Source organism: Stigmatopora argus, chromosome 6, assembly GCF_051989625.1.
Source record: "Stigmatopora argus isolate UIUO_Sarg chromosome 6, RoL_Sarg_1.0, whole genome shotgun sequence".
NCBI classification, from domain to species: domain Eukaryota; kingdom Metazoa; phylum Chordata; class Actinopteri; order Syngnathiformes; family Syngnathidae; genus Stigmatopora; species Stigmatopora argus.
This window is the reverse complement of record NC_135392.1, coordinates 359,511-384,553: the sequence shown is the minus strand read 5'-3', so window position 1 is coordinate 384,553 and position 25,043 is coordinate 359,511. Positions and strand designations below refer to the sequence as shown.

Here is a 25,043-nt window from a genome sequence, read left to right as displayed (position 1 = left end):
TGTAGACACCACGAATGACAGCCTCGGCGTCGCAAAGATTGGCACTGCAGCACCCCCGCCGGCCCGACATCAATTTCCCGCGTACACAAAAGCGCCGACACGAACCGGACCGCCTCTCTCTCTAGCTTCCTCCCTCTCGCCGATCGCCCCAACTCGGCAGCATCCGCATGGACCGAAAAGGAGGAGGAGGAGGAGGAGGAGGAGGAGGGTGAAGAACGCGCCGCAGAGTCGATTCCGGCCCCTCCTCCTCACGTCCGATGGACCAATGACAGAAGAGCGCCGGGAAATACAGCAGAGGGACGACGCCGGAGTCTCGCCAGTGTGATGGAAAAATGTGGTGAGCAGTTGCGGGGCATCTGAGAGAAAATCCTGCAGACCATCTTGGCGGTGAGGGTGCGGACCATGTATCGCAGCCACTGAGATTTGGGGGCGAATCTCCACTTTTTTTGGGTTCCTCGTCGTTGATTCCAGGTAAGACCGGTCTCCGTCTCGTTATGGCCGCAGTCGATCGGAATTAGGAAGTGGTTGGGGAAGATTAGGCGCCAATCTGCACCGCGGGAACTTTTGCTGCATGGGACGGTGGGTGGGTGGGTGGTGGGGGTTTAGTGGGGGGAGCCTAACCCCGCTCGCTTGGCCGCACGCCGCTGCCGCACGCTGCAGTGTCGCGTTACATAACCCAAACAAAAGTGTGTACGGGAGAGAATAGGATGCCGTGTGGAAAGGCTTCCCTTTTTGTTTTTTGTTTTCCATAAAAAAAATCAATGCAACTTCCTGAATGGAGGATTCCGGGTTGACTGCAGATGTCAAAAGTGCTGAGACAGCGCGAGGGAAAGGACAGCCGGCGTCACGCTCACCCTCGCCGCAACCCCTCCGTTCCCTGCGCTGTCATTAGCTGATGCTTCATTAGCGCATTCGTTGGTCCCGTGAGGGTCAACGATGGCGTGATGGGGAAATGGCCCCAGGTTAGGAATGACTTCAAATGAGTTCTGTCCTGGGGCAGTCTGGTGGGGAGTGGTTGAAGCATCGGCCTCGCAGTTCTGGGGTCGAGGGTTTGATCCCCGTTCGGTCCTCGGAGTTTGCGTGTTGTCCCGGTTTCCTCCTGCATTCCAAAATTCCAGGCTAATTTGCCTCTAGCTATGATGGGTTGTCCTTTGTCTCCTTGTGCCCTGCGATTGGGTGGCCGCCATTTCAGAGTGCCCCAAGTCAGCTGCGATAGGCTCCAGCACCCCTCCCAATGCTAGTGATGAAAAGTGGTTCCGAAAATGAATGAATACGTTTTTATTACGAATCATAATTGCTATCTATCTAAGGAAGCCCGGTGGGGAGTGGTTAGCGCGTTGGCCTCGCAGTCCTGGGGTCGTGGGTTTGAGCCCGGGTCGCTCCTCACTGTGTGGAGTTGGTGTGTTTACTCCGGGTTTTCTCCCACACCCCAAATTCATGCATGCTAGGCTAATTGTACGCTAAATTGCCCTTAGCGACAAATGATTGGTTGTTTATCTCCTCTAGTATGTTGACTCATAGCTAGGGGCAATTTAAAGTGCTAAATTAGCTTAGCATGCATGTCTTTGGGATACGGGAGGAAACCCAAGTATCTTGAGAAAACCCCCACAAGCCAAGTCAGGGAGAACATCCAAATTCCACACAGGAGGACCCACCAGGGATCGAACCCAGAACCCTAGAACTGCGAAGCTGACCATGGCAGTCTTCCATTAGCCATTTGACTTTGTGAGAAGCGTCGGCATGGGCAGGCTCCAATTTGGACGGCCTCCATTTTGGGGCCTTTCTACACGGCAGGATGTCTCGACCAGTTTGACTCGTTGGACCTCAGTTCCGCGGCCAATTGCTATTTTACGACCAGGCTTCGCCGATTTGAAAACGCCGTATTGGTTTTTCTTTTCGACGGACGTGGGGGGAATTCACCGGGGAAATTTAAAGCGGAAGACCCACTCCAAATAATGACTTTTTTAGCACCTGATGCCGGCAATTGAGAATATTTTCTTTTTTTTCCACCCTCTCATCGCAATGAAATGAACGGGCAGACGTGGCCAGGTGACATTTTAGCCCGATTGCCTTCAGTTCGCAGATTGAAAAATGTCACATCCATTATGATTTGCCCGGGCCCAGAATCACAGAAATGTAAGAGTTTTTTCCAAACTGTCAATCCACAGTCGAAATATTCGCGCATTTACAAGTTGCTCATAACCAGCCATCAGATATTAGAACTAGTTGTAAATAATACCCTTACTTGTCTGTCACCGGCCACTTGCCAGCATACTTGAGACTTTCTCGACTGGATTCAGTCCCAAATCCTGCTATATTGGACCTCACTTGGATACTCACTCCAACCCTAGTTTATAAATTGCTTTGTCCTGGTCTTAAAACTTATCAACTGTCTTGAAACCTTAGAATTTAGACTACTACAGCTATTTCGAATTCCAATTCTGGTCCTTAAACCTAGTCGTCCTCTCTGCCTTTGACTTGAACTCTATAAATCTACTCGTTTGCTCTTGACACGAAACCAGGGCAAGCAAACAATTCCACTGTGGGTGCGGGGGTGCTTTGGTTTCAACCTGTAAAGAGGAAAGCTTTGCACAAATGTGCTATGTCAGAAGTGTAATCAGTAGATTGGCGTCAGGTGCTTCTTGTTTCTGCCCAACCCCCGTTGCGTCAACTCTGTGTCTGTGCTGGATCGTTTAGACCCAAAATCTGCAGGACTGCTTTGCCCACGTCTGCACTAAACTATACCTTAAGGCCCATTGTGGTTCTTTGGTTTTTGTGTGTGAAAATATGTATGACGTTGCATGTGTACGCTTTTTAATCGCTTATTAAGGGGAATTGCAATCATTAATGAGGGGAAATTTAGTTTGAGTTGGACAACTATGTAAGAGAGAATCTTGAAACATGGATAGTGGTTGTTCTGAGACCGCCAATGAGAGCAAGGTTCTAAAGTGAGAATCAATGCACCCGCGATATTTTCAAAATAAAATAACGGATAAGGAAATGCATTTACTTTTTGGGGGATTTCGTAACCTGGATCTTTTTCGTATCTCGAGTCATTCATTTGCATATAAAAACATTTGTAAGCTGAACATTTGGTACCTAGAGGCATTCGTAAGTAGAGCTATGACTGTATTTTGAAAACATGACATCAGCCATCCACATTTCATCGTCCAATCATGTACTAGCCGAAGACTGAAACAGAGAGTATCGATCCCCTCGCACTGGTATCGCTAACAATATCAACAATGATAGATGATATCAGCAAACAGACCAATCCTTCACGTTTTTTTTGTACCCAATCAAATCTGGTGTGCGCACTATTGAATGAAAAGTAGGGAGGACGCTAGGTAGCAAGCAGCCTCTCGCTACGTTGCTCCCCTGCATTGCAGCACAGAGGGTGCAGTCTTTTTACACATCCTGCAGCCTCTCTATCACACACACACACACTCTCACACATACACGCTCACACACACACACACAAACACACACACACACACACACACACACACACACACACCTTCTGTCTTTAGCATCTGGAGCTGTGATATCCCATCTCGTCCTATGGCCTTTATTTCAGAGAGTTAGTTTGACTCCCCACAGCTTTCTGGAAGGGTGAGCTGCAGGTCAATATCCCAGGATGCATTGCGCTTCAAATTGTCATGGTGGATGTGCCTTGTGTGGGTGTGGTTAAGGCAAAATTAGCGTTTAGCGCTCGGTTATTCCGCTGTTGTTTTGAAAGCCGTTGTTGTCATTGTCCGACATGTAGCATTGTGTAGCTTAGCATATGCTAGTTCCGTATAATTTCGCAGCGACCAACTGCCTATTTTTTATTTAGCCTGCAGCAGCAAATTATGAAACTATATCATTGAATAGGGCGTGTATAAGAAGCTGCAATTTGTGTTGCACTTCTCAACACTAACGCTAGATGGAGTTAGTTGCTTGAACTGTGGTTGCTTATTAGCTTAGGAGTCAAAACCCAACATGTTGAGATTAATATAGAAAACTGTAGCAGTGTTTTGGAAAAAAAAATCAAATATGATAAATTGAGCTATCTTAGTTTTTTTGTTTTGTTTTATGTTGTCGTCGGACATTTTCTTTTTTTACTGCGGTTTGTTTCAGTTTTGTAAATACAGATAATATTATGCTTCACTTTTGGATTATTTTGTTTATTTTGAGTTGTACTGCTAAGGTGTTGGAAGAAAGATTAATTCGATAAAGATGAAATTGATCAGAAATACTGGCTTTTAGCAAGTTTAGTGTTTGTTATATTTCTACCGAATTTCAGTCATTCTCATCTAGTGGCAAGGTGAAATATAATGTCCTCTTGCGAGAGTTTTTTTTTTATGAATCAAAAATGTTTTGGGAATATTCTCTAAAAATTGATGAATGAACTCCGACCTCAGACAGTTTCACTTTAACGTTGTTTGAGTGTCATTTTGTAAAAGGAACTTATCACGGTGGTGGTGAAGGTCAAAAGTTCACTGATTTGAATAAAAGAGGATTATTATGGCTTCCTCTTTTTTTTCTGGAAATCCCTCAAATTTGAAAAAAAAATATCTTTCCCATTAACAATTCTAAATGGTTTTTTAAAGCGCCTGAAATTCTCGTATTCCAAATGAATAGTTGTAAACCAGCGCCTTTATGATGATTTTTCTCCATTTTCCTCAGCATCACTGACTATAATCGGGCATCAAATTTCTGATCGATACGTGACTTGCGATTGACTGGAGACCAATCCGCAGTGCCAATCCCCCACCCAAATCCCTCACCCTGATAAAACCAAGCCATGGAAAATGATGTAACAACGGGGCAACTTCCTGTTTGCGTTCCTGCGCCGCATTTTGGCACGTTGGTGGAAACGCGGCAAGTTTGCCCGAACCGTCAAGTTCGTGCGAGCGCATTGATGTCATTTCTCGCCATTATTGGTCATCCTGAAGGAAAACAATCACGTGCTGCATCGTGCATCCTAATAAGAACCGGCGTCAAAGTGAGCTAAAAGAGGGAGTCGCAGAGTGCGTGCGACGGGATGCTGAGTATCGGAGGAGGCTGAGGAAGAGGAGGAGGAGGAGGAGAGGGAGGGAGGAAGGGGGGTGTTGCTGCAGTAAAGCCAAGTGCAAGAGGAGACTGCAGTCTCTGCTTTTTATCAAGGAATCCGACTATGTTGGGGAGCAAGTGAAGCCCAAAACTGCGGCGAACAGACCGGACAGAGCCAGGGAAGGGGGGGAGTGGTTTGGACAGCACCCTCGTATTTGCCCATCGGTGAGTTTGATCCAGGCGTTTCTGAATGATCTTGGATTCATCTGACAAATATGCTTCCCTTCGTCTCAACTTAGGGAAGTTGAAGCTTAGCATCTGGCATTTTCTTTTGTTGGATCCGTGGAAGTACGAGTGGGATCGAGGGGGGGAAAACTTTGGCCGTTTGGGTTGCGGTCGTAATGATGCCACGCCGGACGGCCAGGGCAATTACCGTTCCGCAGATTGGTCGGCTCGCCGGCCGGGGGTCGCGGCCGATTGGCTTGCCGGAGGCTGACGGCCGCTTGCGAGATTGCTTAGCAACAAAAACGAAAGGCCGTCCGGCGGACCGAGCGACCGAGCGGCGCCGCACGTGTGATGTTATCGCCACTTCATCAATTACTGGCAAAGCGCTGAGCAAATGAGAGTGCAAATGTCATTGGCGTCCTCCCGAAGCCATTCCATAAATGCCGACGAGTCTTTTGCAAATAGGGCCGCGTCTGGGACAACATGTTTTCATGCCCTAATTCATGTTGCATACCGATTATCGTAGCAAGGGTCGCAAGGGGTGCTGGAGTCAAATGATGCTGACTATGGGCACCGGGCGGGGGGCACAAGTAGACCAACGACTAATCACTCGGAGCTAGGAACAGTTTGACATAGAATTAGCCTTGCGTGCATGAATTGGGGATGTGATAGGAAACTGGACTACCAGGGAAAAACCCACGTAAGCCCGGGGAGAACTTGCAAACTCCACGCGGGAAGGCCCGAACCCGGAATTGACCCTCGACCTCAGAACTGCCAGTAGATTTATTTAGATTCCGACGTATTCGGTTTTCTAGTTTCTCAATTTGTACTAGGTTCTTGGGCTCATTAGCCAACTCGCTAGCTTACGTGGCTGAGGTTTGGGTTACAAATAGGCTTGGGTACAGACCACTTGCCAGTCAATCACTGCGCGGTCCCTTTTCTCGAAAACTACGGCACGTTTATCACACTCAAGATTTCCAATTGGACTAAAACGAGACTAGACTTCTTGTTTGAGTTTGAAAACACGTTCAAGGCCCCCAAAAAACAAGCACTATTAGCCAGCAGATGCACAGCCTTTGAAAATCTGTCTAAAAACGAAGAATGAATACAACTAGCGTCCTTTGAAATCCCGCTTTGACGCCCAAAGTGAGTCATGTTTGCAAATTAATTTCAGTTTGAAGATTATTTACCTTTTTAGCTGAAAAAAGTGTTAGCTAGCAAAACATAATGCCTTGTTCATTCCCTATACACCGGTGGCGGTCCGTGCATTTTCTCGTAGCGCCTTCAACGAATCAATCCAACCCTCAAAAATTATTTTATGGCTATAAAACCTCTACTGCAGCTACAGTTGCGACACATAAAAAAATAACCTCATACAATTGGCCATTGTGGGGTGAGTTTGCTTGTGCAGCTCACTCCAGATACAGTTTGGTAGCTTTGGCTAGTCCACTCTATCACTAGCCAATCATAGTTGGTGAAAGCGATGACGTATCCCTACGCCTGCGAGAAGGCCTGGTGTCACCAAATTGAATTTTGATTGGTTAAAGCAACAGTCTTATTGACGCTTTTTTAATGCAGCAGAGCCTGCAGAACTGATTGTGAAGGCCTTGAGGCAGATTTCTGACTCTGGCAACAAATAATGGCTGAAATGTGATTGGTTAAATGCTTCAATATGAAAACACACATCTGGAAGCAGTGCAAACAGGGGGGAAAGGCAATGAAAGGAAGCTAACAGACCATTTGGAATGATTTAATAAGTATTCATGGACAAAATATAATTAACATCAATCTGTGATTCAGATATTTCTCAGGCCAGCAGAGAAGGCCTTGAAGGCCCTGACGGCCCGCCACTGCTATACACAATGTCAAATCTGTTTATATTTTGCCAACATACTCCTACTTCAATGGTAACAAATGAATCTTGAAATACTGGCTGCGCAGTTGAGCTCATTAGCAGTTTTAACGACCCTCATTGTCAAAATGTTTTATGACCCTAAATGTGCGCCATTTTGCCTGACGCCGCCATCGTACAATTCGGAAAAAAGAAAAAAAACACAGAAGTTATTGTCTGCAGTTGACCGTGCCAGACGCCCAATCCGTTGCGACGGAGACGGACGGCATTGAGCTTCGGCTCTTCATTTTTTTTTGGGTCTGATTTTAACATCATTAGCGTTCAATGTTCCCGCGCCAGCTGGGAAATGAACCCTTGGCACCGAAGCTCCTCAAGGACACTGCAGTTATTTAAGCGCCGTGGTATTTACACCACCGCCGTTTTATTGGACTTATTCGTAGCGGTAGCTCGCTAGCCCTGAAGACAGAAAAGCCCAAATGAAAGTAAATGGCTGCCGTCCCTCCCTCTTTCCATCCTGGCCCGCCCCGGAGGATTCTTTAACTCGTCCATCTCGGCCAGATCGTTACGCTCCGAGAAGCTCCGACTTTTGTTCATTCGTCACTTTGGACGGAAAGTCCTAGCGTCATCCCAAGTGACGGACCATTTGGAGAGCTGGCGCCGTCTCCGTTCCATCCATCGCCGACTGTTTGGCGTACAAACGGCGTTGTCAAGTCGTCTTGGACTCCCTCGGTTCTTTACCCCAAATTGAAAGGGCCTTGGTCCTTCAAACACATGCTCCTCCTTTTTACAGTTTATTGTATTTGATGGTGGTTAGCCTTTGCTTCCCTCGAATAAGCCTATGCTAGGCGCCATCTTTTCCGATAATTGACTGTTTTGTCCATGTAACTAAGAAAAGGACTGTAATTGTGGTTCAGCCAAGTCCAATTGATCCACTTCAAACCGAACTAGGATTGTTGCACATACGCTAACCCATATGCTAAAGATTAGCGCAACTCACATCAATGTTTTGTGTCTCAGGCTAGCACCACCACGCCACCGCCTCGTCTCCTTCGGCAATGAAGTTCAACCTGTTCAGGAGGGCGCAGCCGGTGGCCGCGGCCGAGCCCACCGGAGCCACGGCCACGCCCGGCACGGCCGTCACGCCGGCCGCCGTCTCCTCCACGGTGGCGGAAAGCTCCGGCAACAACACGGAGATCAGCAAGAACGACATGTTCGAGGAGATCAAGAGCAAATTCCTCAACGAAATTGACAAAATCCCACGTGAGGGAGCCGTGGCGTTGCGGCAGCGCGGCGCGGCGTGCTTGAACTGACCACTTTCTGCTCTTTCCGCTCTTTCCGCAGTTCCCCCGTGGGCTCTGATCGCCATCGCGGTGGTGGCGGCGTTGTTGGTGCTCACCTGTTGCTTCTGCATCATCAAGAAATGCTGCTGCAAGAAGAAGAAGAACAAGAAGGGCAAGAAGGGCAAGGACGGCTTCAATATGAAGAACATGGAGGGTGGAGAGGTACGAGTACGCCTTCTGAACCAAAACTGGAACAGACCTCAGGCTTAGCCTAACACCAAACCAACGCCATTTTAAGTTCTACCGATTCTAACCTTAACCCCTTACCTGTAATATCGGTAGCGAATGAATGAAACCCTTGAAATGGAACTCAAACTCTCCAACAGTACTGATGCAGACCCTGAAGGAGCCATCTTGGGGCACTTTAACCCCTGCCCCATTTGGTTCCCACTAAACCCAAAAAGTTGGTCGTGTACGCCCTTAGCACTTTGGTGCCAAACCCAACTTCCCGACTCAGACCCTATAAAGCTAACACAATGCTAACCGTTTCTTTAAAACAACACAGTCATACACTTCCTTCTGTTCTTCTGGTCATGAAGCACATGAAGTTCTTAAAGCTAACACAATGCTAACACTTTCTTTAAATCAACATAGTCAACTAATTCCTTCTGTTCTTCTGGTCATGAAGCACATGAAGTTCTTAAAGCTAACACAATGCTAACCCTTTCTTTAAAACAACACCGTCATGGAATTCCTTACGTTCTTCTGGTTGGTCATTAAGCACAAAGTTTAAGAAAATGTGCTTAATGACTAGATATTAAGCACATGAAGTTCTTAAAGCTAATGCTATGCTAACCCTTTCTTTAAAACAACACCGTCATGCAATTGCTTACGTTCTTCTAGTCATGAAGCACATTGCTTTCTCCCGAAGATCCGAAGTCTCGTCCTTCCAGTTAGCCCACGTTCCGCTTTCTTGTTTTGTGTTACGCCACAACGGCGGTGAAAAATGACACACTTTGTTTTGGGCTATCGAGCGGCAGGGCGATGAATTAAAAGGACGCGCGTCCATTCATCCAGCGCCGCCCACCTTGACGGATGGCGGCTCCTTAACGAACGCCATCCATTTGCATCTCCCGCCAGCGTGTCATTCGTCAGCGCGCTGGCGAGAACCAGCGCTCTCTCTCTCTCTCTCTCTCTCTTTCTTGTTGTGTGGTGAGTTGAATGTCTTTCTCTTCCTCTCTCTGCTTTTCTTCCTCTTTTTGTGGCTGTTGCGTGTCTGCCTTGCGTTTCTCCACCGCGGTGGACCGCCCTTCTACGGTAGGTGGATTGACCGGCCGCCTGTGGCGCGGGGTCTCTGGAATGGCTTCTTATCTGTTTGAGTCCCCCTGGGAAAACCACCGTGCGCTCGGGAGAAGGACTTTAGCGGTCCCCAACCGCCGTTATCGGTCCGCCGGCCACCTGGCGCCGGTCCGTCAGACAAATCCATATTAACCTTTTCTATCACACCCTTCTACTCGGACTGAGAAAAGTTCCTTCGCTCATTTTCCGAAAACCGCTTCTCCTCAAAAGGGTTGCCGGGGGTGCTGGAGTCCATCCCAGCCGACGACGGGCACCCCGAATCGGCGACCAGCCGACTGCGGGGCACCAGGAAACCGGCTAGGGGCAATTTAGAGTCTTCGGTTGGCCTATCGTGCATGTTTTGGGGATGTGGGAGGAAACTGGAGTACCCGGAGAAAACCCATGAGAACCTGGGGCGAACACGCAAACTCCACACAGTGAGCACCCAACCTGGATCGAACCCAGGACCCCAGAACTGTGAGGCCGACGTGCTAATCCGCCCATGAGAAAAGTTATTCAATTGCTATTCCGTTTTTTTGTTTACCGTCGTGGATGTGGTCCGTGAAAACCAAACGCCCTCCCCTCCCCCCAAGCACCCCCACGCCAATCGGAAATCGGTTTTACGGGTTGGGGACCGCCTATCGACCGCGGAGCGAATGTCTAACACTATTAATGGATGCATGTGCTACAGGGCATGTTTTGGTGGCTTTGTGGCAAAGGACGACTGCGGGAATTCCAATGGTTGTCAGCCCAAACGACCCATCTGAAAGATCCAATTGAAGTCCCCCGGCGGCAAAACGCCGCCGGGGGACCTTTTAGTGGTGTCCCCCGGCTCCGGGAATCTGCGTCCTTGCCAAAGTCAATTTCCGCCACGAAATTTGTCCACGCGGGAGAGCTTGGTTCTCCTCCGCAGTCTCTCGCTTGCCACCAACGATCCAGTTTCCTTAACGTGGATGGCCCGTGAGCCGGTAGACCGCAAGTGCGCGAGGGTGACCATTCCCTTCTGGAGCGGACCACCCAAACCCAAACATCCCCTGGCGTGGCGTCGGAATGGTTTAACCCTTGCCCGTTGTCCCTTAAGATTTTGCAATGATCAGGAAAGTGATGGAATGCTGACGGAACGAGCATGCCACGCCTCCGCCGGCCCCCGTACCGCCCTGGCATGTTGCGAGAGTTCAAACGGGGTGACGGAGTCGCTCAAAAACGTCAAGATCATTAGGCCGACTTCATCGTCAGTACTCCGTGACATGCCAGAGATTTACGAGGGGCCGCGGCGTATTGGATTCCCGTTGGAGTCCCCCGACGTTCCCGGATCTCCTCACGTTGGTATTTTATGGCCGCAGAAATCGCAGGACGACGACGATGACGAGGGGGAGACCGGGCTGACGGAAGAGGAGAAGGAGGAGGAGGAGAAGGAGCAAGAGAAGTTGGGGAAACTGCAATACTCCATCGACTACGACTTTGAGAACACTAAGGTCTGTTGACTCCCCAGATTGAGATATTTTAACACAAAATGAGTACCGTTTTACGTGGATCTTATGCTGGCCTCTCAGGCCTTTACTCCCTCAAACCAGATCCCCCGGGGCCCAGGAGGATCCCCCTAATGTCCGCCCCCGTATGTCGGCCTTGATTCCAAACAAATAGCGCTAGCATGGCAAACAGTTTTTGGCTGGGCTAACACGTAATCACTAGACAGAGTGTCGAATGGAAGACGGATGGCGTAGCGTTGTTTTGTTTGGACTTCGAGACGCTTTTGACATTGAAAAATTGGACACACCTTGATTGATTGCCACGCTTTTTCAACGTCTGGGAAAATGTCGGCCCCAAATAAATCATGTTCCTTTTGCATCTTGTTTCCACGCACAGCTGACCGTCGGCATCCTTCAAGCGGCGGACCTCATGTCCATGGATTCGGGCGGGACGTCCGACCCGTACGTTCGAATCCTGCTCTTACCTGAAAAGAAGAAGAAATATGACACCAAAGTCCACAAGAAAACCCTCAACCCGGTTTTCAATGAGACCTTTGTCTTCAAGGTAAACCTGACTTTTTGAGTGCGCCGTGGTTTATCCAGAAGGTTTTTGTGCGACTGTCTCCGGTAATAAAGTCTGGAGAGACCGTGTAACGATCTGTGGGCGGGATTAAAAAGGTCAGCCCGTCTGCACATTTGCTGCAACCGCAGAGAACATCTTAATGAACAGTTTTTTGGTGAGATGGCGACCTCTTCGATCTCAAAGTGTTGTCCCAGTAGTCCATTTCAGTTTTTCGCAGGGTATTCGGAAGGTGGATCGATTCATCACCGGCTCTCTGCATTCCATTCCATTTCTTCTGCTCATTAAGAAGGATCAAAACCTGGAGTAGAGTCCTTCACAAGGACCCATTGTCTTTCTTTTCAGGTTCCCTACGAAGAGCTGGGCGGCAAAACTCTGGCCTTGTCCGTTTTCGACTACGACCGCTTCTCCAAGCACGACGTCATCGGCGAGGTCAAGCTGCCCATGAACACCATCGACCTGGGGCGGCCCATCGAGGAGTGGCGGGACCTGGAGAGCGCCGATCAAGAGGAGGTGCCCGTCGTCTTCTCGCCGTTTCTGTAGATCCAATCTCCTTTTTACGCCTATCGCCCCGGGAAAAATATTTGAAATGATGCCGGGTGCTGACAGAGAGCATTACTCACGTGACTTTATCATTTCTAATCAAATCCCGTACCGTCTTCATACCCGTCACGTCTGGCACGTGTGTCGTTTCAGCCGGAAAAACTCGGGGACATCTGCATATCCCTGCGTTACGTCCCCACCGCCGGGAAACTCACCGTTTGCATCCTGGAGGCCAAGAACCTGAAGAAGATGGACGCCTGCGGATTATCTGGTACACAGCATTTATCACAAACGCTACTACAGTCAGTCGTTAGTGTTAGTCTGACCACGTGCCAACCGAAAACCGGTCATCTGACTTGTACCCCCGCCTCCCGTAGACCCGTACGTGAAGATCCAGCTGCTGCAGGGGGGTAAGCGTCTGAAGAAGAAGAAGACCACGGTGAAGAAGAACACCCTCAACCCGTACTACAATGAGTCCTTCAGCTTTGAAATCCCTCTGGAGCAGATGCAGGTAGAGTAGACCTCCAAAGTAAAGTCTTGAAACTGCAGGATTCTCCTACTTGAAGGTACAGTCGTCAATCGACTCTGATACCGGAGACAATGCGCTATGCTAGTTTGAGAGAAGCTAACGTATTTGACCGGCGGCTAGCTGGGTGCTGTGTTTTAACGGAGCGCATTAGCGTCGGGCCTCGTTAGCCAAATGGACAATCCGCTACGCTATTTCGAGAGAAACTAATGTATACGTACCGGCTAGGTACTGTTCTTTGAGCGAGCACATTAGCAGCTCGCGTCGCTAGCCTCGTAGCTCCGTTGCAGGGCGTTCCCCATCGGCGGTGAGCGTTTTTGGGTGACCGTCGCTTGTGGATTTCAGAAAATCCTGGTGGCCGTAACGGTGTTCGACTACGACAAGATCGGCAAGAACGACGCCATCGGGAAAATCTTTGTGGGCAGCAAGGCCACCGGGCTGGGCCTCAAGCACTGGTCGGACATGCTGTCCAACCCGCGCCGCCCCATCGCCCAATGGCACGCTTTGCAACCGGAGGAGGACATCGACGGCCAGCTGGCGTCCTTGGCGGCCAAAAAGTGAGCGGCCCGCCCGCCAGCTCGCTCGCTCCGCCATCCAATCCCTTTACCAAGAAACTTTGCATGACCCGACTCGTCACAAACCCGCTCAGCAAACAACTCGGTAGAATAGTCGGACCCCGTCGGGGGTTTCCGCTCGTCCCATCCGGCATTTTAGTGTCCGCTTATCAAAGTGACCCGACTAAACTGGGTTCTTCCCGACGGAAGTCTGAGCTGGATTCCAGTCCGGGTTTCGTTATTAGCATGCTTCGGCCACATCTTCATGGCTTTGCGTAACTCACTTGCAAATAGGGAGATTTTAGGAAAGGTTTTTAGCTCATACTTGAGAAATACGCCCTATCGGTCTTTGCGTTTAGAAGATTGAACTAAATTAAAGTTTTAAGGGATCCACATTAGCCTCAAGTTAGCAGAGACGCTTATTGCGCTAACGGAAACGAGCGCATGGGTGTAGAACCCGACAAACTTTCGACCGATTGTACATAAAAACATTTTTTTAAAGCGCAATTTAACATAGTAGTTTCGTAGGAGGATGGATTTGGCAGCTAACTTTAAAAAAATAGGGTGATTTTCCAAATTCTGAGTTCAGCAGAAGTAGCTCGTCGAACGCTAGCTCGTAGAAGTTCGCTAACTGGTCAGAACCGAGGTCGTCAATCGAGGTGTTGTCGATTTTGTGGTCAGTCATTAAAAGCGGGATGCTTTCCAAGTTCAAAGGTCGCCGGCGGGTAGCTAGGACGTTATTTTGGCAAGTAATGGAAGGTCGCATGCAGCGTTTTGTCATCATGGAGACGCACACACTCCTCATCAAAAGCCAAAAGCCAAAGAACCCAAAAAACAGCGACAGGAACAGAAGCTAAAGTTGATGTAGCAGTCCGGGTTCACGCTAACGCAGCCTTTGGGCTTCCCGCGCTGAGCGTTTTGTGGCCAGAATCCATAGCGATTCTCTTCCGCCCAGCTCTTTTGTTCATAGGCTAAAGCATGTACGTACGTACCGTGTAAATACCAGCATGTTTTAAAGCGCCGATCTTATGATTATAACGTGTTTTCGTGTCCTTGTGTCCTTTTTTTATAATAAAACCGCTGACAAAAAAACAAATTCTCAACCTGTCTCATTTTGTCGCCAATAATTTCATTTATGGGTGTCCAAACTACTTTTTAGTTAGCGCACAGCAAATTATGATAATATTATTGAATATGACCTACATTCAGTTGCACTTCTCTTTTTGAACACTAGAGGGAGCTTCAGTGTGTTTCTACACGATTTTATATATAAAAAATCCCCTTTTTTTACTCGTGCTGAAAATCATATCTTTATTTTTAAAAGTTTTTCTAGGTTGTGTAATATATTTTTCACATTTCTGTTTCGTGTACCCCTTAATTCATTTATTGACAATTATAGAAATCAGATCCAACGATTAAGCAATCGCTGCCAGCCCTCCCGGTCAAAATGGAGTGGATGTGTATGTACTTGAAACTAAATGAATACATTTAATAATGAAAAATTAAATAAAGATGATTCTCTATCCAACCTCGTGATCAAATTCAGGATAATCCCTAATACACATAAACATTAGTGCTGTATAATATATTGCGTATAGTTCGTGTTTAACAAGTGAAAGTGGAAAAAATTCTAGTTAGCCCTTTTATTTTGTTGAAAAAAAAAGTTTGGACTGATTTAATTCCCTTTTTTTTCTTGTTAAGACCAATTATGTCCCCATTTGGACCCCATCATGTCCCCGATACTCACGTTCATCCCCATCAAACAATAACCAGGCTAGTTATATTGGTCTTTTATCATTTACTAATCCATGAAAGTAAATCTAATTTCAATGTTTCCACTGTAACCATTGAAATTAGATTTACATTGCTGTAACCATTACAGCATGGCAAATCTAGGAAGTGAAAGCTGCTTTTTCAAACGTGGCCACTGGGTGGCACCATAAACACACTAAGTAGCAAAAGTGGATTCTCAAACTGAACATAAACACAACAATTAATATTAATTAACAGATGAAAAGTACTAAAAAATCTACATCGTCGAGATACACCAAGTCTAACTGTGCAGTGTCATGAAACCATATAATTTATTCGGTACATTTATTGTGTTGGAATATCAGATTTGCTGGTAAAGGACTAGCGTTCGTGGATCAGCGTTTCCATGGTGACCATCTGGCTTGAAACCGTGAAATTCCATCTGAATTGAACTTCTGGGATAACCAATCGTGTCTTTGCGATTGACCTGTCTACTTGGAGGGAGGGACATGACATGCTACAAATAAATCCGTCTTTCCTTTTAATTTGGACGCGATCACTTGGACAATTTAGTGATGACACGAATTAACGCTCCGTTCTCGTCCTTCAGTCTTTGGTTTTCCGTGTGGAGTTCCGCTTTGACCTGAATGGGGAACAACGTGGCAAAAGTCAGCCTACCATTGGCGTACCCATGCTAAACTAGAATGATATCATCGATGTTAAAGTTTGGGCTTGCAATTACAAAAAAAGAATGATTGTTTTCTTAATTTTTTCAAACCGTATTTTCCGCACTATAATGCGCACCAGAGTATAAAGCCCACCTTCAATGAATCACTTGCGTTAAGCGATTGTTCACAAATAAGGCGCACCGGATTATAAAACGGAATAGTAGTAGTGGCGGTAGTAGTTGGCGATTGTGTTGTGCATCCACTAGATGGAGCTGTAGTAGTAGTAGTAGTAGTGGTTAGGAGTTGTGTTATGCATCAACTAAAGATGGGAAGGGAATTGCATAAAATGGATAACCAATATGGATCCATATTGGCCACTTTTGAGAAAACGGAAGTTGCGCATTATAGTGCGGTAATTCATCTTCAGTCTTGACTGTTTTTTCCTCAAATTCTTGACTTTCTGGATGGACTTCCATATTTGTCCTTGTTTTGATGGTGCTTTCAACCTATTCCACGGCCATTGCTCGTAGGCATACATGCATTGTTTTTTTTTGTTTTTTGTTCACGTCGACCACTCCAACATCCAAACAGATTGGTCATTCTTCTCCAGTTGTTAGTGGGAAAAAAAGCGTAGATTGATGTGTGACGACATGTGGCTCGCAACAGCGCGTTCCTGTTTTGCCTATTTTCAGAGCAGAGCTGCCACGTTTCTGCTCCCGTCGCATTCACGGGCAAACACAGAGATTTTTTTGTGTCGGGGAAGATAGTCACGAGGGCGTCGCGGCGTCACGGCGCCGCGACGGTCACAATGGCGACCACGAACGGATGACGAAAGGCGGGTCGGAGAATGAGAGAGGTCGCGACCTTTACGCTACCTTCACTTGTTCTTCCATGTCGGCAATCTTCTTCCTAAGAGTCCAACTGTCCTAGGAGAACAGAAAAATACTAAATATCGTCGTTCAGATTGTAATGAGAAAGATTTCAATCATCTTTGAATTGGGAAGACTGGGTTACACTTTGCCCAAAATCAACATCAAAGCGCAAACTTTTGACCATTGAAGACGAGCGAGCGAGCGCCTTGAACAAATTGAACCATTGGACATATGAAGCAAGACATAGCATCCCCTAAGACAGGGGTCAGGAACCTTTTTGAAAGAGAGAGCCATAAACAATTCTTATTTTCTAATGTTATTGCTAAAGAGCCATTCTCAGAATTTACAAGTAAAAGATATGAAAATGTGCCATTTTCTGTCATTTCACCACTTTTTAATCACAAAAAGTCTCTGAATTATTTTGACAACATTTTTATGCTGTTGCTAATTAATCAGTATCACTGAGAAGATGCATGCAGAAGAGTAATACATACTAAATTATGATTAAAGTGGTGCTAGAGCTAGTCTCAACGCCACGGTGTCAACGTGACGCTCCTATTGGTGCGTTCGGGACTCGGCTCTCTCACTAGTGATTAACATATTTTACCTCACATGTTAGTGGAGAGCCATATGCACCCATGGAAAGAGCCACATATGGCTCCCGAGCCATAGGTTCCCTACCCCTGCCCTAAGACTAGGCATTCATTTAACAGGGCTGGGCAAACTAAATAAAGGAAGGGCCAAAAGTGAGTGCTTTGGTTTCAACTTCTAAAGAGGAAAGCTTTGCACAATACTAGTGTCCTGCAAGTGCAATCAGTGGATTGGCGTCAGGTGCTTCTCGTTTCAGCCCAACCCCCGCTGCTTCAACTTTGCCAGTCAGCTCGGTTGGTGCTGGATGACTTGAACAGAAAGTTGCTCCCTCCCCACCCACAGCGGCCCAACCCCCGTTGATTCAACTTTGTCACCTATGTGGTACGCTGGAAGCACGGCAGCAGACAGAAAGGCCTTGTAGAGGGTGATCAACACTGCCCAGAAAATCATGGGCTGCTCTCTGCTCTCATTGGAAGACATTGCCAGCCCTCGTTACCTCGGCAGAGCCGGGAACATTGTCGGGGACCCAAACCACCTGTTCCAGCTGCTGCCCTCTGGAACACGCTACAGGTCTCACAAAGCACGGACAAATAGGCTTAAGGACTGTTTTTTTCCCCTCAGCCATCAGGACACTGAACTTGCGGAAACACGACACACAATCCCTTCTCTGTAATAATTTTGGGGTCAGATAACATGAAGGATGTTGGGTGGTGATCTGCCTCCTGCTGGCTGACTGAAGGTAAGTGAGGAGACAGTGAGAGCGAGGTCAGTCATCTGTTTTTTTTCTTTCTGGCATCTGCCAGGCAAACTTTTTCTGCAGTCGCCGGGATTTGGTTGCGCTCGGGGGGAGATGCATGCCATGTATCCATCACGGCAGAGTGCCAACGAGTCTAAAATGATGACTTATATGGGCCTTTTGCCGGGAAAGCGCACTTTTTGGAGAAGCACCACCAATTTTGTCATACGCAGCTGGGTATGATGACAAAGCCTTTGTCAGATTATTATTATTATCATTATCATTATTATCATTATTATCATCATTATCATCATCATCATTATCATCATCATTATCATCATCATTATCATTATTATTATTATTAGAATTATTATTATTGTCATCATCATTATTATTATCATTATTATTATTATTATCATTATTATTATCATTATTATTATTATTATTATTATTGTCATCATCATTATTATTATCATCATCTTTATTATTATTATCATTGATCTTTTGTATTTTTTTTGTTTTAGGATTGTATCATTTTCCGCTGTATTTTTTAATTTAATATTCGATATTATTTGTCTTACTATTTATGCTTCATGTTTTTTTTCAACATAAATGCATAACACGATTAACTCATTGACTGCCATAGTCCAAAAAAATAATAATAATAATAAGATTGGACGTCTATCTAAAATCTGGCCAATCAAAATGAATTGGACGTCTGTTGCCGTCGATGGCAATGAAAGATGATCGATCAGTGAAGAATCCTACCTTTTTCTCCGTTTCAAGCATGTTGCAACCCAGTTCACTCTTTCTCTCCTTTTGCTGCACATAAAAAGACTTTTAAAAAAAGTATTTGTAGCAATAAGTGAATACGTATTTGATGTACCTGAGCTCTCTGCAGTTGCTCTTGAATCACCACCAGTTCCTGTTTACTGGTTTCCAGTCTTGACTTGAGCCTCTGATTGCTAGCCAGCGCTTTTTCGTACATCTGCGAAAGAAAAAGAAAGTGTCATTGTTCGCTCAAAATGGGCAATGCTAAAAAAAAATGGTGAAATTGATTGAAAATGTCAGGTGCCTTTTTATAGTCATTTCGCGCAATTTCCTCTTCGGCCTTTTTCCGAGCCGACAGTCGGTTCTCGCGTCTCGAAAAGTACGACTCGGCGTGTTTTTTCGTGGTGTCGTCCGAGGCGTCCGGCACGCCGGAGGAATGCAATCTAAAAAAAAAAAAAAGATAAATAAGTAGAGAAATAGATGACTTGAGCCACTAGAGGAATTGCAGCTTGCAGATTTGACGTTATGACCAAAAAAATATGAAGAAGTCCTACCTAGACACTCGCTCGTGCTGAAAGAAAAACAGACAACTTTAGTCCTCATTAATGATATGCGCGTGTTTTTATTTTTATCTTTTTACTGATCATCACAAATGATGGTTGCACTAATCACGACGGTCATAATTGTAACATGATGCTATTAAGTAAAAGGCTGATTTTGATATTTGCATGACATTATAGACTAAAGAAAATGTTTTTTAATCCAAATTATTACAACCTTTTGAATTAATTCCCTTTTGAGACGATGTGGAAGTTGGAGAGAGTGCTTTGTGCGTTGGGCTTACAGTTCTGGGGTTGAGGGTTCGATCCCAGGTGGGTCCTCACTGTGTGGTGTTGGCTTGCCTTTGTGGGTTTTCTCCAGGTACTCCGCTTTCCTCCCACATCCCACAAATATGCATGCTAGACTCATTTAGCACTTTAAATTGCCAAACCCTATCTATGATTGGTTGTCCATTGTCTCCTTGTACCCTGCGATTGGCTGGTCGCCCATTCAGAAGTCAGCTGGGATAGGCTCCAGCACCCCTCGCGCCCTTTTTAAGCATAAGCGCTTCAGAAAATGAATGGAAGCCACTGTTAGTGTGCCGCTGCTACATCGTCAGTATATCTAAAAGCTTTTGCGTTAGCGTCGCGGCTATCCCAAAGCACAACAAGAGACTTCCTGTCTTCGTCGCAAAGCTCCGAACATTTCAAGTTCAGCGAAGGCAGCGTCATGGAAAAGATCCCTGAAATAAACCTGGCGTCAACACAGCCAAAAAAGGCCATAGCTGCAATCGCCGCGCCGTTCACGCTTGGATTTATGACTTCAACTCCCAAAAGTTGGACTTTCTCTTGTCTGCATGTGACTCACAAAGGCCTGCCGTTAGTTAACTCATTGGCTGCCATCGCCATCGCCGGCGCTGCATTCATTCCATTCAGTTCCGATCCATTTGAAGTGGGAAGCAGGGCCGTTTTTTTTGCCATGGGCAATGTGGGCGACCGCCCAGGGCGCAATTTATTTGGGGGTGCCCAAAAACCCTCACAATTTTTTTTGCCACCAAAATGTGTCTGGACTATTAATCCTCATTCTAACATCTAGTTAACGGCGTAGACCAGGGGTGTCGGACTCGGGTTGGTCCGCGGGCCACGTTAACGTCAACGTTTGAGATATAATATTTAGATTTTTTAAAATAAATGGATTAAAAGAACTGGATTAAAAGCCCTGAATGTGCCATTTTTTTATAGATCTAAAACAATGTTTATTTTAGCTTTTTTTGAAAATATATTTTTTGATTTTGGAAAATGATTTTTGAACTAAAAACACAGATTTTTTTTTTGTCATCAAAAAATGACAATTATTGATTTAAAAGGGGGAAAATCCGAAAATTTAATATACAGCTACACTCTTCATTTGAATTTGATCCTAAAACAGAAAGTTGGCACTCATCATTGACTTTCCCGGGCCACACAAAATGATGCAGTGGGCCAGATTTGGCCCCCGGGCCGCCACTTTGACACATGTGGCATAGATCGTGGCGGATTTCGTAACGTGGGATTGCTCCCCCTATCGTCCGTAACGTGTCACTGCAGTCTAAAATATGGCATTTCATTCATTTATTCATCTTCCATACCGCCCCTCCTTAAAAGGGTTGCTGGAGCCTAACCCAGTTGTCTTCGGGTGAAAGGCAGACTATACCCTAGACTGGTTGCCAGTCAGTTGTAGGGCACACAGAGAGACAAACAACCTCCCAATCATACCGCCGCCTGCGGGAATCGAGCCCGCGTCTGAAATTGGGCAATTCTTGAGGTTGAGGGCTTTGCAAATGTATTTGATCAATTTTCGTTAAACACTCCACCGCCCGGGCTTGCGTGGTTTTTCTCCAGGTACTGTAGTTTCCTGCCACATCTCCAAAACATCTGGTTGGACACGCTAAATTGTCTTTAGATAAGATCGTGATTGGTTGTTTGTCTCCTCGTGCCCTGCGATTGGCTGCTCCCCCGCTTGGGGCCCGGAGTCGGCTAGGATAGGCTCCGGCACCCCTTGCGACCCATGTTAGGATAACTGTTTGGGAAAATGAATTTACTGTTTACTGCAACATTGTTGTTTTCGCGTGATTGCGCACTCGGGCCTCGATACAAACAAATCGTCAAGCTAATGATGCGTTCTAGATCTTCCTACAGGACATGTACGTGACTTGTGGATCTTTGGTAGATGGCGGATGGACTCCGAGGAGCCTCTGGTTTAAATTAAAAGGATACGGCGTGTAAACAGAGCGCCATTGACAAGAGCCTAAGCGATGGGACGGATTCCGCCGGGACCGCTCCACAGCTGAGCGCTCATTCCCCAGTGGAAAATGTGAGTTTCCCGCAGGACGAGAAGGAGAGATAAACATCCATAAATACCGGGACTTGGTTCCCACAAGTCCATCCAAGTGTTTACTGTCATCCTGACTTCTTTTTTTCCCCTTTTTTTTCTTCTTCCAGGCTCTCTCCAAGTCCTTTTTATTGTTTTCGGTCTTTAACTTTTCCAAGTGATATCTTTACTTTAACTTGGCCAATCTCAAAAGTGGGACAAAATGTTATGGTTTTATTTTGATTTTTTTTCCCAGGGTGGATTTGCTAGTTCTGATATGATTCAAAATCCAATTCTAGTTTTTCAGTTATGTTCATCAGTCAGATGTTCAAATAATGGATTGCTTTGATAGTTTATTATTATTTTTCGGTCCTTAGGGTTAATCACTGTAATCAGTCCAAATGGATTGGACGTCTATCACCCACCGTCAATGTGTTTTTTTATATATATTTTTTTACATACTGAATTCAATGCCTATTTCTGGGGCTGGCAAAAAAAAGTAAAATGGCATCTTTCATCATTAAAAATCATTCATATTGTGATATTCTTAGTTAGTTTATTTTTAATAGTCCAAGAAAAAAAAGAAAATAAAGTCCTATTTACTTTTTGTTCATTTGAACATGGCTAAATTTCAATCATAAATTGTGAGATTAACTAAAAAAACATTTTTTTTCAAATAAACACATCAAGATCTTAACGAATACTTATAATACATATTTCTGTTTATATTGGCCTCCTCATGACAGGACTTCCCCTTGGGTAAAAGACCTAAAGTTTCAATTCCTTTCCTCAAAGATGAAGAATCAAACTAAAAACTCACCCTCAGGCTCTCGTTGGCGGAGGATGAAGAAGACGAGTCTGAGGTGGACTTCTTGACGCGGGGATGATCTTTGAGAAGAGACATTGGGGACGTTAAGGTTCTGGCCGGGCCCCCCAAAAACCTCTGGCCGCCTGCGCCTCTTCCACCGGCTCAAAGAAAAAATACCCAGATAAGACCTTCGTTCAAGAGGTTTTCATCCCTTGATAGTGATGGGACCATTAGACGGTGAACTTATGAGGAGGGGGGGTGACTTTGAAAGTGAAGAGTAGTATAAGGGGCTACTGTGGTGGGACAGTGGAGGGGGCGGGCCTGGGGAACAACGGCTGCATCTGACAGCTCTCAAATGGCGGATTTGGATATTTTATTGACTGCTCTGCTCTGCGAATATACAGGAAAAAATAATAACCCTGCATCTTTTTAAATATGACAATGCTCCAAAATCTCGTTTTGTTGACCACTAAATTTGGTTATGGGGGCTATTTGTAGTGGCACCATCTACTGGCCGCAAAATAAATAGCACTGTAGGCACACGTATTTCAATTTTTGTGCATTTCATACACGAATGGGATTATATACTCGAAAAAGCCACCAAACAGTCGTAGTAATAATCAGTTGTAATAATTAATATATACAAGAGTGGTACATAATTGTAAAAATCTGTAAAATATGTATGCTGTGGATGCTGCAAGTAGTGACCGCAGTTGTCATGGCAACGTCAAACTTTTGGGCTTGGAACGTCAGTCCAAAATTTATTAGAGCATATTAATTGCGGTGTTATTATATGGTAAACCGAGGTGTGTATATTCGATTTGAATTATTTAAATTAACACATGATAAAACAGTTGGAGAAATCGCCCAATGTTTACTACCTTCGCCTCATGACTTTGTGTCTGTTTGCCCTTAGACTTCAAAATAAAAGATACAAATTAGGAAAAGAACACAAATGGTGATTTAAAACTATATTTATATCACATTTTGCTGAAAAAAGAGCACTCAACCATAGATAGCAAGATAGATACAACTTTTCTCTGTGTAATCACACAACTCTTATTTGCCAAAAAGCTTTTATTTGGAAAATGTAGAATTCTAAGTTGTTTTTTGCGTATGATATCGGATTTGTGTCAAAAAGACTGGAACCAAACTTCCGGCATCTAAACATTGCATTTTGACCAATGAGGACGCATCAAACTAAAACATTGCATATTGACCAATGAGGACGCACTTCCTGTAAGCCTGCCCACCGGAAAAGTTTGTGTCAATTAGAGAGGGAGAAAAGAAAAGACACAAACGTTTGTCTTCGAGACCAAGTTTGGGGGAAAATACATAAAAGGGGATTCGTAAATACTGTGAGTGTTGAATTTTTCAAAGTTCCATGATTTTGCAATGGTTTGTTTGACATTAACTACCAGCTAACGACATAAACTTCGCGCTAACGATATCAACTTCATGCTAACGACATCAACTTCGCGCCAAGGACATTAAGCACGAGCTAACGAGTTTAACCGCGAGCTAACGACACTAACTATGAGCTAACGACATTGACTACGAGCGAACGACGTTAATTACGAGCTAACTAAATTAGCTACGAGCTAACTAAATTGGCTACGAGCTAACTAAATTAGCTACGAGCTAACGACATTAACTACAAGTTGTTGGACGATGCAAGAGCCCTCCATTTAAATGTATGTGTTTTGTTTTTTAACAGAACCACAAACAAAAGGTTGGAAAAAAAGCTGGACCATTACCACAAATGACATTGGGAGATCATATTTCACTGCCATTGACGACGCAAGTCCAGACCTTTATGGGTGGGAGGCCTGGCGGTCCCATTAAAATTGGCAAATTCAAGGTTGCACAGCTTTTTAAAAAGGTAAGCATTTTCTTTTGAGGGGAAAAGGCTACATTTTTTTATTTTTAAGTTTAACTACAATTTAATTACATTAACTACAAGCTAATGACACTGACTACAACCTAAAGACATTAACTACGTGCTGAAAACATCAGCTACATGCTAACGACATTAGCTAAGCGCTAATGACATTAGTTACGTGCTAACGACATTAGTTACGTGCTAACGACATTAGTTACGCGCTAACGACATTAGTTACGTGCTAACGACATTTGCTACACGCTAACGACATTATCTAGTTATTGGGCCCTCCATTTAAACTTGTACTGATACATTTTTTTAACAGAAACACAAATAAAAGGGTGGAAGAAAAGCTGGATGATGATCACAATTGGAATTGAGGGATCATATTTCACTGCCATTGACGACGTCAAAGTCCAGTCCTTTGTGGATGGGAGGGCTGGCAAGCTGGACTTCACGACTTAAAGGATGCACATCTTTTAAAATGGTAAGCATTTTTGTATAGGGCCAAAGGCTACAAAAGCTTTAATTTTTGAAGCAATTGTGACATTAACTACAAGTTAATGACATTGACTACAAGCTAATGGCATTAACCACAAGGTAAGGACATTAACTACGCGCTACCGACGTTAACTACGCGCTGACGACGTTAACTACGCGCTGACGACGTTAA

The 25,043-nt window shown here is 45.3% G+C and overlaps 2 protein-coding genes across 4 annotated transcripts; one reads left to right on the top strand and one right to left on the bottom strand.

The window, feature by feature from the left end:
- Positions 1–239: 239 nt before the first annotated feature.
- LOC144076336 (synaptotagmin-2-like) lies at positions 240–14,497 on the top strand. 3 transcript variants are annotated; one of them, XM_077604083.1, is made up of 9 exons: positions 240–471; positions 8,129–8,371; positions 8,453–8,613; positions 11,073–11,204; positions 11,596–11,763; positions 12,124–12,291; positions 12,475–12,592; positions 12,699–12,832; positions 13,193–14,497. In XM_077604083.1, exons 2-9 carry the CDS (start codon positions 8,167–8,169, stop codon positions 13,406–13,408), a joined length of 1,302 nt encoding a protein of 433 aa, XP_077460209.1. In that variant the 5' UTR covers positions 240–471; positions 8,129–8,166; the 3' UTR covers positions 13,409–14,497. The 3 variants fall into 3 exon arrangements, with proteins under 3 accessions (XP_077460209.1, XP_077460211.1, XP_077460210.1); XM_077604085.1 differs by having other exon boundaries at positions 248–471; positions 11,082–11,204; XM_077604084.1 differs by lacking the exon at positions 240–471 and adding an exon at positions 5,102–5,259.
- A 969-nt stretch (positions 14,498–15,466) lies between these two features.
- On the bottom strand, positions 15,467–22,757 carry LOC144076337 (protein phosphatase 1 regulatory subunit 12B-like). The gene is made up of 7 exons (XM_077604086.1): positions 22,501–22,757; positions 19,346–19,362; positions 19,096–19,234; positions 18,907–19,008; positions 18,789–18,842; positions 16,697–16,747; positions 15,467–15,796 (listed from the first exon to the last, which is right to left on the bottom strand). Exons 1-7 carry the CDS (start codon positions 22,582–22,584, stop codon positions 15,710–15,712), a joined length of 534 nt encoding a protein of 177 aa, XP_077460212.1. The 5' UTR covers positions 22,585–22,757; the 3' UTR covers positions 15,467–15,709.
- Between the last annotated feature and the right edge of the window lie 2,286 nt (positions 22,758–25,043).

Excerpts from the sequence above, each read along its gene's own strand:
- LOC144076336 (XM_077604083.1), top strand. The coding sequence starts at position 8,167 with ATGAAGTTCAACCTGTTCAGGAGGGCGCAGCCGGTGGCCGCGGCCGAG. Across the intron at positions 11,205-11,595 it reads ACGACTTTGAGAACACTAAG|CTGACCGTCGGCATCCTTCA; the intron begins GTCTGTTGACTC and ends TTCCACGCACAG. Across the intron at positions 11,764-12,123 it reads ATGAGACCTTTGTCTTCAAG|GTTCCCTACGAAGAGCTGGG; the intron begins GTAAACCTGACT and ends CTTTCTTTTCAG.
- LOC144076337 (XM_077604086.1), bottom strand. The coding sequence starts at position 22,584 with ATGTCTCTTCTCAAAGATCATCCCCGCGTCAAGAAGTCCACCTCAGAC. Across the intron at positions 19,009-19,095 it reads CGCGAAATGACTATAAAAAG|ATGTACGAAAAAGCGCTGGC; the intron begins GCACCTGACATT and ends TTTCTTTCGCAG. Across the intron at positions 15,797-16,696 it reads ACATGGAAGAACAAGTGAAG|GTCAAAGCGGAACTCCACAC; the intron begins GTAGCGTAAAGG and ends TTCCCCATTCAG.